This window comes from Microcaecilia unicolor, chromosome 1, assembly GCF_901765095.1.
Source record: "Microcaecilia unicolor chromosome 1, aMicUni1.1, whole genome shotgun sequence".
Classification (NCBI taxonomy): domain Eukaryota; kingdom Metazoa; phylum Chordata; class Amphibia; order Gymnophiona; family Siphonopidae; genus Microcaecilia; species Microcaecilia unicolor.
The window spans coordinates 634,271,262-634,289,690 of NC_044031.1; the positions used below are offsets into that span (position 1 = coordinate 634,271,262).

At 42.8% G+C, this 18,429-nt stretch overlaps 1 protein-coding gene across 3 annotated transcripts in view; it reads left to right on the forward strand.

Annotated features, from left to right (window-relative positions):
- LPXN (leupaxin) overlaps window positions 1–18,429 on the forward strand; it is a 147,744-nt gene that overhangs the window by 70,992 nt on the left and 58,323 nt on the right. For all 3 annotated transcript variants that reach the window (XM_030221087.1, XM_030221079.1, XM_030221096.1), the window contains 2 exons: window positions 14,579–14,746; window positions 16,449–16,622. In XM_030221087.1, coding sequence (XP_030076947.1) covers window positions 14,579–14,746; window positions 16,449–16,622 — 342 coding nt within the window. The remainder of the gene's footprint in view (window positions 1–14,578; window positions 14,747–16,448; window positions 16,623–18,429) is intronic.

Sequence of the window (18,429 nt, forward strand, 5' to 3'; positions counted from 1 at the left end):
TGTCGCTGGGGGTAAGGCTGGGTCATGCAGAAGCATTGCTGAAGGCCAACATCAAGTAAGCTGTAGATTGTGTGGAACTGAAGGTGTCTAGCATATCCTATGGAGCTAGCATTACCAACCAGGAAAACCTCTTTCTGGGACAGCTGCCCAAACTCATCATTCCAGGCTTTGTGGACAATGATGGTGGGTCCTACACTAAAAATCCCTTTAATTATCAACACTACAATACCTACATTACTGCTAAATATGCGGGTTATATACATAGTAGATGACAGCAGAGAAAGACCTGTACGGTCCATCTAGTCTGCCCAACAAGATAAACTCATATGTGCTACTTTATGTGTATACCTGACCTTGATTTGTATCTGCCATTTTCAGGGCACAGACCGTAGAAGTCTGCCCAGCACTAGCCCCGCCTCTCAACCACTAGCCCTGCCTCCCACCACCAGCTCTGCCACCCAATCTCCGTTAAGCTTCTGCGGACCCATTCCTTCTGAACAGGATTCCTTTATGTTTATCCCACGCATTTTTGAATTCTGTTACCGTTTTCATCTCCACCACCTCCCACGGAAGGGCATTCCAAGTATCCACCACTCTCTCCGTGAAAAAATACTTCCTGACATTTTTCTTGAGTCTGCCCCCTTTCAATCTCATTTCATGTCCTCTAGTTCTACCGCCTTCCCATCTATGGAAAAGATTTGTTTGCAGATTAATACCTTTCAAATATTTGAATGTCTGTATCATATCACCCCTGTTTCTCCTTTCCTCCAGGGTATATATGTTCAGGCCAGCAAGTCTCTCCTCAAACGTCTTGTAACGCAAATCCCATACCATTTTTGTTGCTTTTCTTTGCACCGCTTCAATTCTTTTTACATCCTTAGCAAGATACGGCCTCCAAAACTGGAAAACTTCTTCAAATGGACATTGAACATGGTATGTGTATGAGAGAATAGATACAGCTGGTACAAGCAATGAGTAAACATCTGAAAGATAGTGTGTTGCTGATCAACCTTACAAAGTTTTACAGAGACTACTCCTTGCTGACTTTCAAGCTGTCACCTGATCAGGAGTACATAGATCACCATTGCTCCTTGATCAAAACCAATAATTGGAATGCAGAAATCCATTCTGCAAAACCTTTGCCCAACACCAACATTATGAACTTATATGGGGTGTCCGACAATGTTATAGAAATCAGCCAGTGAAGTAATGTCTTGTTTCACTATATGTGAAAATGAACACCATACAGATCTATTGCTTGCTAAAGAAGGATCCGTACATTGCAGAACTTTCTTTGGACATAATTGATTTCTTTGACTGGGTGAGCAGAAAATTGGATTGAGGCCATGTGCTAGATGTAACCTACCTGGATTTCAGCAAAGCCTTTGACACAGAATGGTCTAATGTTTGGCAGCTAAAATTTAATGCAAAGAAGTACAGAGTGATGCACTTGGGGTGTAAAAATTCAAAGGAACTGTATGCGCTAAGACGTGAGAGGCTGATATGCATGATAAGCAGTGACCATAGCTAGAAGGATGCTAGGTTGCATAAAGAGAGAGAGGAATCATCAGCAGAAGAAGGGAGGTGTTAATGACCTTGTACAAGTCATTGGTGAGACCCCACTTGGAATACTGTGTTCAGTTCTGGAGGCTATATCTTGCTAAGGACATCTACTAAGATGGCTGCTGACTAGAAGGTCACGGAGTTCGGTGCTCCAAAGACCCAGCAGACTTAAGGCCATGATTAGGGCCATCCAACTGCCGGTCCCGCATATAGTGGGAACCGATTAACGCGAGCCATCTCCGGTCACCTGTGGGCTCCCAACGTGAGCGAGTTGGGCTGAGAACCGATTGCAATCTCTTTATCTCACCTGCCTCGTGGCCGCAGTGACACTGACCGGACCGGACACCCACCAACACCCGAACGGAGGAACTCACCTGGAAAAGGCGAGTGGACGATCTGAGATCCCACACAGGCTTACGACCGTGACCGAGATTGCCGGACTGCCCATCCCGCATACAGCGGATACCGACCAACGAGAACACCCTGAACGGAAGAACTCACCTGGAAGAGGTGAGTGGACGATCTGAGGCCTCCAGCAAGCTTAAGGTCGTAACCGGGATTGCCGGATGGCCCACCCCGAATACAGCGGGTTCCGACCAACACGAGTTATCACCAGACACCCGTGAACCCCAGCGTGATCGAGCCGGTGCTGGCAACCGGTAGCGATCCATTCACCCTTCACCTCACACACTTTGAGGCTATAACGGCCCGGACCGTACCTGACACCTAGAAGAGGCGAGTAACCCAAGAGGCGAGGTCCTCCCTGGACGAGCTGGTGGGGAGACCGACATCACAATCTGCTTTGCAACGGAGCACAACTTTGATCTAGCGCGAAACGCGCCTTAAGATCGGGAAATCAGCGCCCCAAACTTGGAGACAACGTCCCTGCACACGCTGCAGAACGAACAAGGCAACGAGCGGCTACCTACCCGCTACCTGCCGCCGAGACGAAAAGAGTGCCTGAGAAATAAAAACGCCAAGCGGGAGGCTAAAAAGCATGAGGCAACCGGGGAAACGATTCAGACGGCGCCCCCGACCTCGTGGCCAATCAACACAGTGAAACCGAAACCCATGAGCCTGGAAGCAACTGAAACCCCATGCAATGCTACACCCCGAGTCAGCTGATTCAACTCAGTACCAGAGAAATGTTTCAGAACTACTGAACGTGAGTAAAATATCTGAACGAAAAAAAAACCCATCCCAAGGAACTGAACCAAAGGTTGTCAGATGATGACAATGCAGGAGAGGGAAACAAAGACTAACTAAAACTTAACTAATCTGCTGTCTCTAGATTTCTAGGTTTTAGATATAGACGTCAAATTCTACTGATTACCTCACCTCCTATAACATTACGCCACAACTGTAGTATCCAATCATTTTGAACTATATTACTTGCTTTATGGACCCTGAACTCTAGTGCTTGCAGTTGTAGAACTAAATCACTTGAACTACAAAACCTGATTAGCAGGATTCAGAACTCTAACGCCTGTTCTGCACCTTAGAGCATTACCCTGTATTGTAACATCGTACTGTATTGTAGCATTATTCTGTATTGTAGCATTGAATCATCCTGAATAGCAATGCTTGCTTTGGATCTTATAGCATCATTCAGTACTGCAGCACTGAATCATCCTGTACCATAATGTTTGCTTTGCATCTCACAACATCAATCTGTACTGTAGCATTGAATCTTTCTGAATTGTAATGCTTGCTTCTTATAACATCAATCTGTACAATAGCATTAGATTACCCTGAATGGTAGAGCTTGCTTTGCATTTCATAACATCACTTTGCACAGTAGTACTGATTTGTTCTGAATGGTATTAATAACTACACTGGCACTGAACTTAGCTTGATACCAAAACCGCTTAATGCGGATACTGCTTGAAACTACATTTACTCAATGCCTAATGTTCACACTACTCGGGGTGACATTGTATAACGCTGTTACCACTTGATGTCCATACAAACTTCACTCAATAACACCTTCAGACACAACCAAACAGCACGCCTACAAACCTTCACTCAATAACACCTTCAGACAAAACCAAAAACCACGCACCATAGCCAATATGAACACCAACAAATTGCTCATGATAATCTACTTCCTACCCCTGATCTACCATGCATGGACTACTACTAACTTAAACAATAATTTACCCACAATACACAAACCCTACAGGCAATCCAGTCACAATTTACCAGACCAAAAGAAAAACAACCAAATAAAAGGAAAAGCAAATGCACATGGAAATAACCAACAGAAAGGGAAGAAAGGACATAACAAGACCAGATACCAAGAAAATAGGCAAATAATAAAAATTAACACATCAAAGTCCTGAGCCAACCCTTACCACTCAGTCCTACTGGGATACGTAAACGCAAGATCAGTAGTAAATAAAACAGAGATTATAATAGACTGGTTCACTACAGACAATTTTGACCTCCTATTTATCACTGAAACCTGGATCCACGACCTTAAAGACCCCATAATCTTAGATTTATGCCCACCAGGATACAAAATCACCCACTGGACAAGAAACGGAAAAAGAGGAGGAGGAATTGCCATAATATACAAATCCGAGTTCACAGTCACAACCACAGCTGAAACCATCCTGCCACAACTTGAAATCGCCTTGGTAAGAATCAATCACCCAAATTTACAGGAACACCTTACCGCAGTCATACTCTACAGACCGCCAGGCAACTGGCAAGACTCCCAAACCCACTATCCAGCTTATAATTGAAAGACAAAAACGCCTATATTGCGACCTAAATCGGGAGATAGGCGTTTATCTCCCAAAAACGAATAACGTGGTATAATCGAAAGCTGAACTTGGACGTTTTCAACTGCACTCCATCACGGAAGCGTACAAAGTTGATGGGAGTGTGTCGGAGGCGTGGTGAAGGCGGGACTGGGGCGTGGTTATCACCCGAACAGAGATGGGCGCCTTTCGCCGATAATTGAAAAAAAGTATGCGTTTGTAGCTAGAATTTAGGGCACTTTTCCTGGACCCTGTTTTTTCACAAATAAGGCCCCAAAAAGTGCCCTAAATGACCAGATTACCACCAGAGGGAATCGGGGATGACCTCCCCTGACTCCCCCAGTGGTCACTAACCCCCTCCCACCACAAAAAATGATGTTTCACAACTTTTTATTTTCACCCTCAAATGTCATACCCACCTTCCTGGCAGCAGTATGCAGGTCCCTGGAGCAGTTGTTAGGGGGTGCAGTGGACTTCAGGCAGGTGGACCCAGGCCCATCCCCCCCCCACCTGTTACAATTGTGCTGCTTAATGCTTAGTCGTCCAACCCCCCCAAACCCACTGTACCCACATGTAGGTGCCCCCCTTCACCCCTTAGGGCTATAGTAATGGTGTAGACTTGTGGGCAGTGGGCAGTGGGGCGTGGTTATCACCCACTCTGCTCATATCCAGCAGACCGCCAAGACCTGTCGTTTCTTTCTTTACAACATCCGTAAAATCCGCCCCTTTCTTTCCGAGCACTCTACCAAAACCCTCATCCACACCCTTGTCACCTCTCGTTTAGACTACTGCAATCTGCTTCTTGCTGGCCTCCCACTTAGTCACCTCTCCCCTCTCCAGTCAGTTCAAAACTCTGCTGCCCGTCTCATCTTCCGCCAGGGTCGCTTTACTCATACTACCCCTCTCCTCAAGACCCTTCACTGGCTCCCTATCCGTTTTCGCATCCTGTTCAAACTTCTTCTACTAACCTATAAATGTACTCACTCTGCTGCTCCCCAGTATCTCTCCACACTCGTCCTTCCCTACACCCCTTCCCGTGCACTCCGCTCCATGGATAAATCCTTCTTATCTGTTCCCTTCTCCACTACTGCCAACTCCAGACTTCGCGCCTTCTGTCTCGCTGCACCCTACGCCTGGAATAAACTTCCTGAGCCCCTACGTCTTGCCCCATCCTTGGCCACCTTTAAATCTAGACTGAAAACCCACCTCTTTGACATTGCTTTTGACTCGTAACCACTTGTAACCACTCGCCTCCACCTACCCCCTCCTCTCTTCCTTCCCGTTCACATTAATTGATTTGATTTGCTTACTTTATTTATTTTTTGTCTATTAGATTGTAAGCTCTTTGAGCAGGGACTGTCTTTCTTCTATGTTTGTACAGCGCTGCGTATGCCTTGTAGCGCTATAGAAATGCTAAATAGTAGTAGTAGTAGTGCTATGCACCTGGGAGCTCTTTTACCTTTTTTTTGTTTTTGTAAAAGTGCCCCCTAGGGTGCCCGGTTGGTGTCCTGGCATGTGAGGGGGACCAGTGCACTACGAATCCTGGCCCCTCCCACGAACAAATGCCTTGGATTTATTCATTTTTGAGCTGGGTGCTTTCATTTTCCATTATCACTGAAAAACAAAAACGCCCAGCTCACAAATTGTCGAATAAAACATGGACGTCTATTTTTTTCGAAAATACGGTTCGGTCCGCCCCTTCACGGATCCGTTCTCGGAGATAAACGCCCATGGAGATAGACGTTTTCGTTCGATTATGCCCCTCCACATGGACTTTATCTCGAACACCTGTGTCTCTACCTCAAACCTTATCATAATAGGAGACATCAACCTGCACTTTGAAGATACCACCTCAATAAGCACCGAAGAATGCAAATAATTCTTACAACTATGGGATCTACACGGACCAAACACGCAACCTACTCATACTAAAGGACACACACTAGATATTATCATACACAAATTTGAACCCGATCTAAACCTTACACTAACAGACACAAAATGGACACCCACACCGTGGTCAGACCATTATAAAGCACACATTTCCCTCCAATGGCGAACGAAAGACGCAATTAATAAACAAGAACGTAAAACCTACACCACGAGAGGAAAAATAGACCCGGTAACATTCTGGCAACAGATTTACCACAACGGATGGACAATAAAGGCAGAGACAAACCAATTTCTCCTAGAATGGGACTATAGATGCAGATTAATATTAGACAATATTGCCCCAATTCAAACCAGAACCTCACACAGAAAGAACTCAATACTATGGTTCAATGAAGAATTGAAAAAACTTAAAACACAAGTTAGAAGATTAGAACGTGCATGGAATAAAAAGAAAGATGACCCCACACTTAACGCCTGGAAACAACTTCAAAGAAAATATAAATATACCATAAGACAAACTAAAAGATTATATTTCAGAACTAAAATTGGACCAAACTACAAGGACACACATAAACTCTTCCAACTCGTGAATCAACTACTAGATACCACACCAGTCACAACCAACAACAAAGATACACCAGGAGCAGACAATCTTGCGAGATACTTCAATGAGAAAATCGTAAATTTGCGACTTAAAGTCCCTGACAGCACCATTGACTTCATCGATCTCCTTGACTGTCTAGATCCAGACCCTGGTGTATACCCAGCAGACAGAACCTGAAACAACTTCGAGGTACTATCGGAGGATCTCATCTCCCAAACACTCAAAAGATTCGCCAAATCTCATTGCAAATTAGACATATGCCCAAATAACCTTATGACATCCGCCCCTCAACAATTTATAACAGACCTAACGAATCATGTGAACTACAGTATATGCTACAAAATGGACTCTTCTCAAAGGAGAAAGGAAACATTCTACTCACCCCAATACCCAAAGACCCAAAGAAAAGTGCCAGTGAACTAACCAATTACAGGCCAGTAGCATCCATTCCTTTAATAACCAAACTAACGGAAGGCATGGTGACCAAACAACTTGCAAACTATTTAGACAAATTCTCAATACTACACGACTCCCAGTCAGGATTTCGGTCCAACCACAGCACTGAAACAGTACTAATCTCTCTTATGACTAAATTCAAACAACTGATTGCAACTGGCAAGAACGTATTGCTCCTACAATTTGACATGTCCAGCGCCTTCGACATGGTCGATCACGGAATACTACTACATATCCTAGAGTACTTCGGAATTGGAGACAACGTTCTCAAATGGTTCAAGGGGTTCCTAATCACACGATCATACCAAGTTTCATCTAACTCGACTACATCAGCCACATGGATACCTGAATGCGGAGTTCCACAGGGATCCCCCCTCTCACCGACCTTATTCAACTTAATGATGATACCATTGGCCAAACTACTATCAAACCAAAACCTCAACCCATATATATACGCAGACGACGTAACGATCTACATCCCATTTACACAAGATCTAAAGGAAATTTCCAATGAAATCAACCAGAGTTTACATATCATGCACTCATGGGCGGATGCATTTAAGCTGAAACTCAATGCAGAAAAAACCCAATGCCTAATACTCACCTCTCAACATAACACTAACAAATTCACCACCATCAATACACCAAAACTGAATCTCCCAATTTCGGACACCCTAAAAATTCTCGGAGTTACTGTTGATCGACACCTAACACTTGAGAATCACGCAAAGAACACAACCAAGAAGATGTTCCACTCAATGTGGAAGTTAAAAAGAATAAGACCTTTCTTCCCAAGGACCGTCTTCCACAACCTGATACAATCAATGGTACTTAGCCATCTAGACTATTGCAACGCTCTCTATGCTGGCTGCAAAGAACAAATAATCAAGAAATTACAAACAGCCCAAAACACTGCAGCCAGACTCATATTCGGAAAAACAAAGTATGAAAGTGCTAAACCCCTACGACAAAAAACTACACTGGCTCCCACTTAAAGAATGCATCACGTTCAAAATATGTACCCTAGTTCACAAAATCATTCACGGAGACGCTCCAGCCTACATGTCAGACCTGATAGACTTACCATCCAGGAATGCTAATAATCATCCCGCACATTCCTCAATCTTCACTTCCCCAACTGCAGAGGTCTAAAATACTAAGTAACGCATGCGTCAACCTTTTCCTACTTGAGCACACAATTCTGGAATGCGCTGCCGCGCAACTTGAAGACGATCCATGAACTAACCAACTTCTGCAAACTACTGAAGACCCATCTCACAAATGTGAACCATTACACAAATATCCAGAACTGCTTAAAGAAATTCGACTCGTGAAATTAGTTCGTTACTCTACTATCCTGCTTAACTATTATCATGTTACCCAAGATCCTTAAGCAACACTAAATGTATATTTTCTTTAGATTATCTATTACTATTATCATGTTACCCAAGATCCTTAAGCAATACTAAATGTATATTTTCTTATAGAGTTCCACTATTCATAATGTAATGTAAGCCACATTGAGCCTGCAAAGAGGTGGGAAAATGTGGGGTACAAATGCAATAAATAAATAAGAAGACTTGAAGCTGTCCAGAAGAAAGCAATGAAAATGATATCAGGATTGTGCCAAGCAACCTATGAGAAGAGACTTGAAGACCTAGAGGAAAGAAAGGATAGAGGACATTTGATAGACATTTAAGTACTTGAATGGTATTAATCTACAAACAAATCTTTTCCAGCAACAGAGAAGCAGTAAAACTAGAGGACATAAATTGAGGTTGCGGGGTGGCAGACTTAGGAGTAGCATCAGGGAATAAATAAATAGATGCATGAAATTTTCCTTTCAGTCTTCTTATTGCTATTGGATAGTGTGAATCTGACTTGGGCAGGTGTAAATAATTCCCTAGGCACTGCACATCAAAATCATGTCACACATTATCAAATTACGTCATATACAATACCATACAATACAATGAGTACTTGTACCCTGCAAGGTGCCATATGAGTTCTATGCAGTTTACAAGTTAAAAGAAGTGGGGCATTCCCAGGAAAACAACAATTATGTCAGATCAAGTTTCAAGTTTATTAAAAGTTTGATATAACACCCTATAGTGATGCCTTCAGGGTGGTTTACAAAATTAAAAGAAAACATTAAAACTAAAGTAGAAAGAAGAAGAGAGGAGAAAACGAAATGGGAAGAGATAGAAGAGAGGGGAGAATAATCAATAGAAAAGAGGAACCAAAGAGGGAGGGGGAAAAGGTCATGTGCAGTTTGAGCAGGATTGTGGGCCCTTGCTGGCTTACAAATCAGGATTGTAAAACTCTAGGCATTATCGAGATGATTAAAAGAGTCCTTAAAGAGAAACGTTTTGAGAACTGGATGAAAGTCAGCATGATTTACAATGAGTGCAGTAGAATAGGTAAAGAATTCCACAGGGTAGGTGCAATTATGCTAAAGGATCTGGACTGGATGGAATCAAATCATAGTTGATGTAAACAGGGAACATGGAGGAGATTAAAAGATGAAGAATGTAGGAACCTAGAAGGAATGTATGGAACCAAATGTTGTGCAAGATATAAAGGTGTATTAGAGTGAGTAGATGGCTGATAGTACGTTAAGATGATTTAATAAAAAGATTAAATATAAGTTTTAAGGGCCCAAAAAGAATTATAATGATTAATTTTCCTAATATGCAAAGGTAAAGAATTCCACAAGTAGATGGATTAGAATGAAAAGAAATCATTGAATACTGTTTCATAGACTACTTGTTTTGGGCTAGGATATTGAAGAGGTAAAGGCAGCTTTTCAGACAGAGCCCTATTCTTATAGGTAGGATTAAGAAGGCTTGCCAAATACTCTGGAGAAAAACCATGAAGAATAAGAAAAGTTATGGTACACAGTTTAAGAATAATGCGGGTCTTAACAGGGAGCCAGTGCAGGCTCAGCAGCAATGGAGAAGCTGATTCATACCTGGATGATGTGAATATCAAACGAGCTGCAGTATTCTGATCATAAATTGGTTCTTAATCTGGATAAGACCATAGCCTGCTGGATCACTGGCTCCTGCCAGCACCTTTGTCCCCTCTTATGCTATTCAATCGTCCTTTTCAACTGGTAGATGTGTTCTGATACCTTGGAATTCTACTTAATTCTAAATTCTCTTTTGTCCCGCACAATTCTACTGTTGCGAAAACAGATTTTTGTTCTCTGCATGAACTCCATACCATACAATATTACTTTGATTTTGCTTCTTTACATACTTTGGTAACTGGTAGATTTGTCCTGATATGTTGGGATCCTACTTGATTCTACATTCTCTTTTGTCCCGCATATTTCTACTGTCGTGAAAGCAGATTTTTGCTCTCTGCATCAACTCCATACCATACAATATTACTTTGATTTTGCTTCTTTACATACCTTGGTTCATGCTTTTATAATCTCTAAATTGGATTACTGTAATTATATTTCCATTGGTACTCCTGGTGTTCAACTGAAAAGATTACAAAATTCTGTTGCCCGTTTTCTGTGCTCAGCCAAATGTTTTGATCATGTAACCCCACTTTATTTGCATCTTCACTGGTTACCCTTCCCTTACAGGGTCTTTTTCAAAATCCTCTGTTTAGTTCATAGAGCTTATTATATAGGTTTACCTTTATTTCTCTCCTCTCTGACCATCCCATATGCTCCTTCTAGACAATTGCATTCATTGGAGTCTCACCGGTTGGTTCTTCCTGTTCCTAAGTTGGCTTATTTAGGAGTCCTTTTACCAAGCTGCAGGAAAAGGGCCTTGAGCTAGCAGTGGAGACCGTTTTTCCCACGCGCCAGGGCTGCTTTTTCTGCAGCTGGTAAAAGCCGAAAAAAATAGTCATGTGGTGAGATAAATCTTACTGCGTGGCCATGTGGCGGGGAGCCCTTACCGCCACCCATTGAGGTGGCGATAAAGGCTCCCGTGTTAACCCAATGGTAACCAGGCAGCATGCAGCAATGCCTGATTACCGCTGGGTTATTGCTGCACAAGCCATTTCTGGGGGTTTTCTTTTTCCCCGAAAATGGGGCGGGACTGCCATCAGTGGCCGTGTTGGACTGGCGGTAGTCCCAGAAGAGTGAGCAGTAAGCTCATGTTGGGCTTACCACTGCTCTGTAAAAATGCCCCTTAGAATCTGCTAGGCACTCTGCTTTCTATTTTTAGGTCCCCCACCCCCGTCTATAAGATCTGAACCCTCATTTAAGTCCTTCAAGTTCCTCCTTAAGTCTTTCTATTTCACTTGAGTTTTTGGCCTCCAGCACTAGAGAGTTTTCCATCTGTGTTTTATTTAATTTGTGTATGCATGTTCTTGGCTTTTGTGTTGCTTTCCTATCATTTTTTGGAGTTCCTTTTCATGTTTTATTTATATTAATTTACCCCCCTGTTAACCACACGGCATCGCATTAGTGCACAGCAGCCGCTAGCGCAACTTAGTAAACAGGGGAATTAGTTTTATTTTGTAAACCACTCTGACCTGCTTGTCCAGTAAGGGACACATCAAAGTTTAATAAACAAACCTTTAATCAATCCTTCAGTATGTCCTACAAATATCATATAACAATAATCATGTGAGACAATAGTAATGTTTGAGTGACAAGTCTGAAGGCGTTGAAGTTAAGACTGGGCCTGGTCCTTCTTAGTTTCCTCATTGTGTAGAATACCTTACTCATCACTGCTTTTAATATGTGGCTCAAATGTAAGGTGTTCATCAAAAATTACACCCAAGAATTTTCCTCTGTTTTTTTTCCATAAAAGTTTTGAAGGACTGTCCTAAAAACAATAATGTTAATCTAAAGGCTGTAGTCCATCTGGTAAGAATATCTATTCCTTTTTTAATTTGTTGGGCAATATCAGATGTAGTATCAACAAAAGGTATAATAAGTGTTATGTCATTAGCATAGATATAGATTTTAAATCCTGATATGGAAAGCTGAAAAGCTAACTGACCCCCCCCCCCCACCCCCTTTTACAAAGACACATGGCAATGCTGACATAGATCATTCACTTTAAATGGGCTGTGTCGGCATTACCGCACTGGTAGCCACTTGTGCGGCTTTGTAAAGGGGGGAGGTGAGACATTAAAACATTGAATAAAATGGGGGGAAGGGGATAGCCCCCTGCGAGATACCACATTCCAGTATCCATGAGAGAGAAAATTTGTTTGCCTTTTTAACATGCCAAGATCTATATTTAAAAAAAACCTTGAAACCATTCGAGCACTGTACCACCTGTGCCATAAGAATCCAATAAATTCAATACATTTTCATGATCTACCAAATCAAAAGCAGCTGACATGCCAAATAATTGCATAATTGAGACCTATACTTATTTCCTGCCTGGCAATAGACAATAATGAAGTTAATACGGTTTCAGTACTGAAATGATTTCTAAATCCTGATTGAGAACTAGGAAGAATGCTATGAGTCTCCAAAAACTCAGTTAATTGCTTTGCCATTATATTTTCCATTAACTTAGGAGCCATTTTACTAAGTGGGCGTACCGCACGCCGAACAGGAATTACTGCCGGACTACCACAGCAGCCCAGTGATAGTTCCCACCAGGGGCGTAGCTACATGGGGCCACGGGGGCATGGGCCCTCCCAGATTACGCCCTGGCCTCCTCTACATTTGACCCCCCGCCGCCCACCATCCGCCCCACCGCCGCATCAGGTGCCTTGTTTGCTGGCGGGGGTCCCCAATCCCCGCCAGCCGAAGAGTCTTCTTCAGCGCCAGTCAACTCCAGCGCCTTTGTGGTGTGATCATCTGTTTCTGACACCTTACGTCCTGCACGGGACCCCCACCAGCAAACAAGGTACCTGATGCGGCGGCGGGGCAGGGGGCGGGCGGGTGGCAGTGGCGGCGGGGGGGGGGTTGCGCTTGCAGTGGCAGGGGGGTGTCCAAAGTGGCAGGGGGTGTCGGCAGCGGGGGGAGGCAGCTAAACAGTGCCCTCCACCTCGGGCTCTGGCCCCCCTCCTGCCGAGGTATGGCTACGCCTCTGGTTCCTACCCCCAGCGCATGCCATTTTTGTAGCGCTGGTGTTTGCCTGGCAGTAATCAGGCAGTGAGCGGGTTAGCACAGTAGCCCTTAATGCCACCTCAACGGGTGACGGTAAGTGCTCCCCCCTGAAATGGCTCCATGAAAGTGGTTCATGTATCTCATGGCCATTTCTTAAAAAAAAAAAAGAGACAGCCTTTTACCTGCTAAAGGGAGTCTCAGCATGTGTCAAAAACACATGCGGACCCTAGTGCAGGCCCCCTTTTACCGCAGCTTAGTAAAAGGACCCCTTAATTAACAATGGGATTGAGGCAATAGAATGATAATTTGATATATCAGTGAGTGATAAGTTAGGATTTTTTGGAATGGGAAGGACAATAATTTTTCCAGCCTCCTTAAAGAAAGATCCTGAATTTAAAATATCATTAACACATAGATATAAATATTTTGAAAAAGTATATGATGCATATTTTAATAAAAGATTAGGACAGTTGTCTAAAACAGTGTGAAGAAGCATGTTTTTCCAGTAAAAAAGCTAAATCAATTGAGTTAGCAACACAAAAATATGTCCAATTTCTAGCTGATATTATTCCTTCAGAATGTTCCATTAAGGAATACTGGAGGAGTCATTGAATATTGTTTTAAAGGAAATCTAATTTTCTCTATTTTAGATTTAATAAGCGTTGCTTTTCAGCATTGCTGCATAAAATTAGATGGCTCCATATAGAATTACTCCCAAAATGACAGAAAGTTGGAATTTTTCAATATTTTGGGTCATTTTATGCTCCCCCCCTCCCCAATGTGAATCATACTTTTGAGAAGTGGCTTCACAGTTTAATCATCAGGACCTAAGTTTTTGAAATTGCCCTCAAACTAGTTAAAGGAAAAAAAACAGTAAATTACAGTACAGAAACAAAAAAACAGTTGTTGAATTCCTGTAATATTAATGATTTTCTCTAGTCATATTGTGAGCTGTTGGCAGGATGAAACATGGCTTATTATTATAGAATTTCTGGCCATTCTTTAAAAGAACATTTTTTATACTTTCTCTTAGGAAATGTGTATCTCTTATATTTTCTATTGTGTATGGTATAATAGGGAATGAATTTCTATTTCTGTTTCTCTAGTGTTGCCCTGCATGTAGAATTGGCTTTTTGAAAATGTTATTTTAATTTTTATCCGTGTATTTCTTGTTCTAATGTGTGATTATTTAGTTTATTTTTGGTGAGGATTTATTTGTGGTTTGCATGTGTCACTGTGTTCCTCACTTTCCTGCAGTTTCCAGTGAGTAAGGACCCTCCACAGGAATCCCCAACACTGCATTTTGCTCATAGCAATAACCTGAATAACATGCTGGGGGACCTAGAACAAGAGATGAAAAATTTGGGAGCTGCAGCCACTTCAAAAGGAGTCTGTGCCTCCTGTGGGAAAGCCATTGCTGGAAAGGTGGGTACTGTTGAACTATAGTCCTTATTTTCACCATCTTTTACAAAGTTACAGCTCTGCCTGTGCCTCTCTATCATCTGTGCCTGTTTTTCATTGAGTTACAGCATTTGTCTACATATGTCCATCACAAATCCACAGTTGTGCTTGTCCCTGTCTCTCTTCTCATTAACTGGATGTCTCTGCCTTATTACTAAGGTGCTTGTTTTAGAAGCACCAGCATATAGAAGTCTATCATATATAGATGTCTAGGTTCCAATTTTATAAAGCTGGGATATGGACAGCTTAAGCTGATGACCACTCCAATGGTAAGGGGGTGTGGTCTGGGCACATATTTGGTGAGATTAGAGCAGGTCCAAAAATAGACATTTATTCCCCATTTCAAAAAGAGAATGAAGATCTATGTCCAAAAACATGGATATTGGGAGTTAGCCTTTTACCTGGGACATCCAGTTTCAGAAAAGTGCTGCTATTGAGAAGCATTGCACTGGAGAGATTAAAGGAGGACCTTTCTCCCCACCCCCCACTCCCAAAACAAAACTGGCAAGAGATACTGGGCTCTTGACAGCTTCAGAAGAAATAGACATCTATGTTTCTAAAATAGCTGGCATTACCGGCTATTGCTGAATGCCTGGGAGTCTCCTATTGCTCAGAACATATTTTACTTGAAAGCGATCTATGAACTAACTAACTTCCGCAAACTACTGAAGACCCATCTCTTTAACAAGGCATACCACAAAGATCAACAAATGTGAACTTCTACACATATATCCTGAATTGCCTTACAATATTTGCTTATTATACTACTATCATGCTTTATCATTATCATGTTACCCAAGATCCTTATGCAATACTAAATGTCTATTTTCTAAAATATTTCCACTAATCATGATGTAATTGTAAGCCACATTGAGCCTGCAAAGAGGTGGGGAAATGTGGGATACAAATGCAATAAATAAATAAGCTGTCAGTAAGCACTATCATTCTGCAGGAGGAGTTGGTGCCTTCCCAGATTGTACTGTTGTGACATCAGCTACCCGGCACTATAATTTCTTGCCAGCTCCTGAGGAATTATTATCACCATTACCTGCTATTCCTGACTGCCTGGGAGTCTCCTATTGCTTTGAGCATCTTTTAGTACTTATAGGTTGTCAGTGAACACTGTCATTCTGCAGAAGAAAATAAAAAAGGTGACATAAAAGTCCCAAAGCAAGCAGTATGGAACAGAAAATGTATTGGTTGGCAAAAAAGACTCAACATGAAACGTGTTTCGGCTGAAGGTGTTACTTTATATGCAAATATCAGCGTGCCTATATTTATGATTTTGTTTGTTGACTGAGCAAGTGTTTGGTACAGGTATGTTATTATTAATGTAGGTATGTTTTGTTTGTAGACTCCTGATGCAGGCCTTATGACTGAAACACGATTTGTGTTGAGTCTTTTTTTTGCCAACCAATAAAGTTTCTGCTTCACATGACTTGCTTTGGGACTTTTGTGTCACCTTCAGTGCCAGTCTTAGCAATTGTGGGGCCCTGTGCAGCCAGTTCGCTGCCCCCCCCCCCCCCAGTCCCACCCAGCCTCACCCCTTCAGAAGTCCCAATTTGAACATCCTTTCTAAAATGCTGCGCCATGTCTCATTTTCTCTACACCTCAGACATGGATCCCAGAAGTAGATTTTATGTGATCAGTCGTTCTCTTCTTACAGATGATTACTGTGCTGGGTAAGACCTGGCATGTAGAACATTTCACTTGCACCCACTGTGGAGAAGAGATTGGTACCCAACAATTCTTTGAGAGGAATGGCCTGGCATATTGTAAGAGAGATTACCAGGATCTCTTCTCTCCACCCTGTGCCTATTGTGCAGCACCAGTCCTGGATGTAAGTAAGAAAATTAGGACAATTTTCATGTCAGAGTGTCTGCAAATACATTTTTGAAAGGAAACTCACCTCAGCATTTTCCTTTAAAAATCTGGGGGCAGGCAGGGAATGTAGAACATGGAGGTCAATGTTCAAAGACCAGGTAAGCAGCTGAGATAATCTTTAGGAAATTTTTCAGATGAATCTAATAAACTAGCAGGTCAATATTCAAAGCAATTTAAGTGAACAGAAGAGACTCCTACTCATGCTCTGTAGGCCAGCCATCAATATTCAGTACCACTTAACAGGCAGTGCCACTGAATATTGGCTCTGATCATTTTTTAAATGGGCCAGAGAGAGGCGTTCTGAGGACAGAGTCAGGGATTTGCTGGCAGCTATAGGAGTGTCAGCAAGATTCAGTGCCACTGCCTGCATAGCTAAGTGACCAAATAGGATCATATAAATAGCAGTCCTAACATTGGTCACTTAGCTATATGGATGCCAACACTGAATATTGGCCAGAACCTGCATGTTTATTTTTCTGTCCCAGTAGGGCTCACAATCTAAGTTTGTACCTGAGGCAATGGAGGGTTAAGTGACTTGCCCAAGATCACAAAGAGCAGCAGTGGGATTTGAACCGACCACCTCTGGATTGCAAGACCAGTGCTCTAACCACTAGGCCACTCCTCATCTTCTAGGTAGCAGCCCGAAGAAGACTTGGTCTTTCCTCTCCCCATGATCCCACCCCCAAACATCAATAAACTCCCTTCCAACACCTCTTTGAAGATCAATAGGCCTCCTTACTCCTACTGAAGATCAAAAGGCCCTTTCCTTCCCAACCCCTCTTCCAAGGATCTACAGTGGTGGAAATAAGTATTTGATCCCTTGCTGATTTTGTAAGTTTGCCCACTGACAAAGACATGAGCAGCCCATAATTGAAGGGTAGGTTATTGGTAACAGTGAGAGATAGCACATCACAAATTAAATCCGGAAAATCACATTGTGGAAAGTATATGAATTTATTTGCATTCTGCAGAGGGAAATAAGTATTTAATCCCTCTGGCAAACAAGACCTAATACTTGGTGGCAAAACCCTTGTTGGCAAGCACAGCGGTCAGACGTCTTCTGTAGTTGATGATGAGGTTTGCACACATGTCAGGAGGAATTTTGGTCCACTCCTCTTTGCAGATCATCTCTAAATCATTAAGAGTTCTGGGCTGTCGCTTGGCAACTCGCAGCTTCAGCTCCCTCCATAAGTTTTCAATGGGATTAAGGTCTGGTGACTGGCTAGGCCACTCCATGACCCTAATGTGCTTCTTCCTGAGCCACTCCTTTGTTGCCTTGGCTGTATGTTTTGGGTCATTGTCGTGCTGGAAGACCCAGCCACGACCCATTTTTAAGGCCCTGGCGGAGGGAAGGAGTTGTCACTCAGAATTGTACGGTACATGGCCCCATCCATTCTCCCATTGATGCGGTGAAGTAGTCCTGTGCCCTTAGCAGAGAAACACCCCCAAAACATAACATTTCCACCTCCATGCTTGACAGTGGGGACGGTGTTCTTTGGGTCATAGGCAGCATTTCTCTTCCTCCAAACACGGCGAGTTGAGTTCATGCCAAAGAGCTCAATTTTTGTCTCATCTGACCACAGCACCTTCTCCCAATCACTCTCGGCATCATCCAGGTGTTCACTGGCAAACTTCAGACGGGCCGTCACATGTGCCTTCCGGAGCAGGGGGACCTTGCGGGCACTGCAGGATTGCAATCCGTTATGTCGTAATGTGTTACCAATGGTTTTCGTGGTGACAGTGGTCCCAGCTGCCTTGAGATC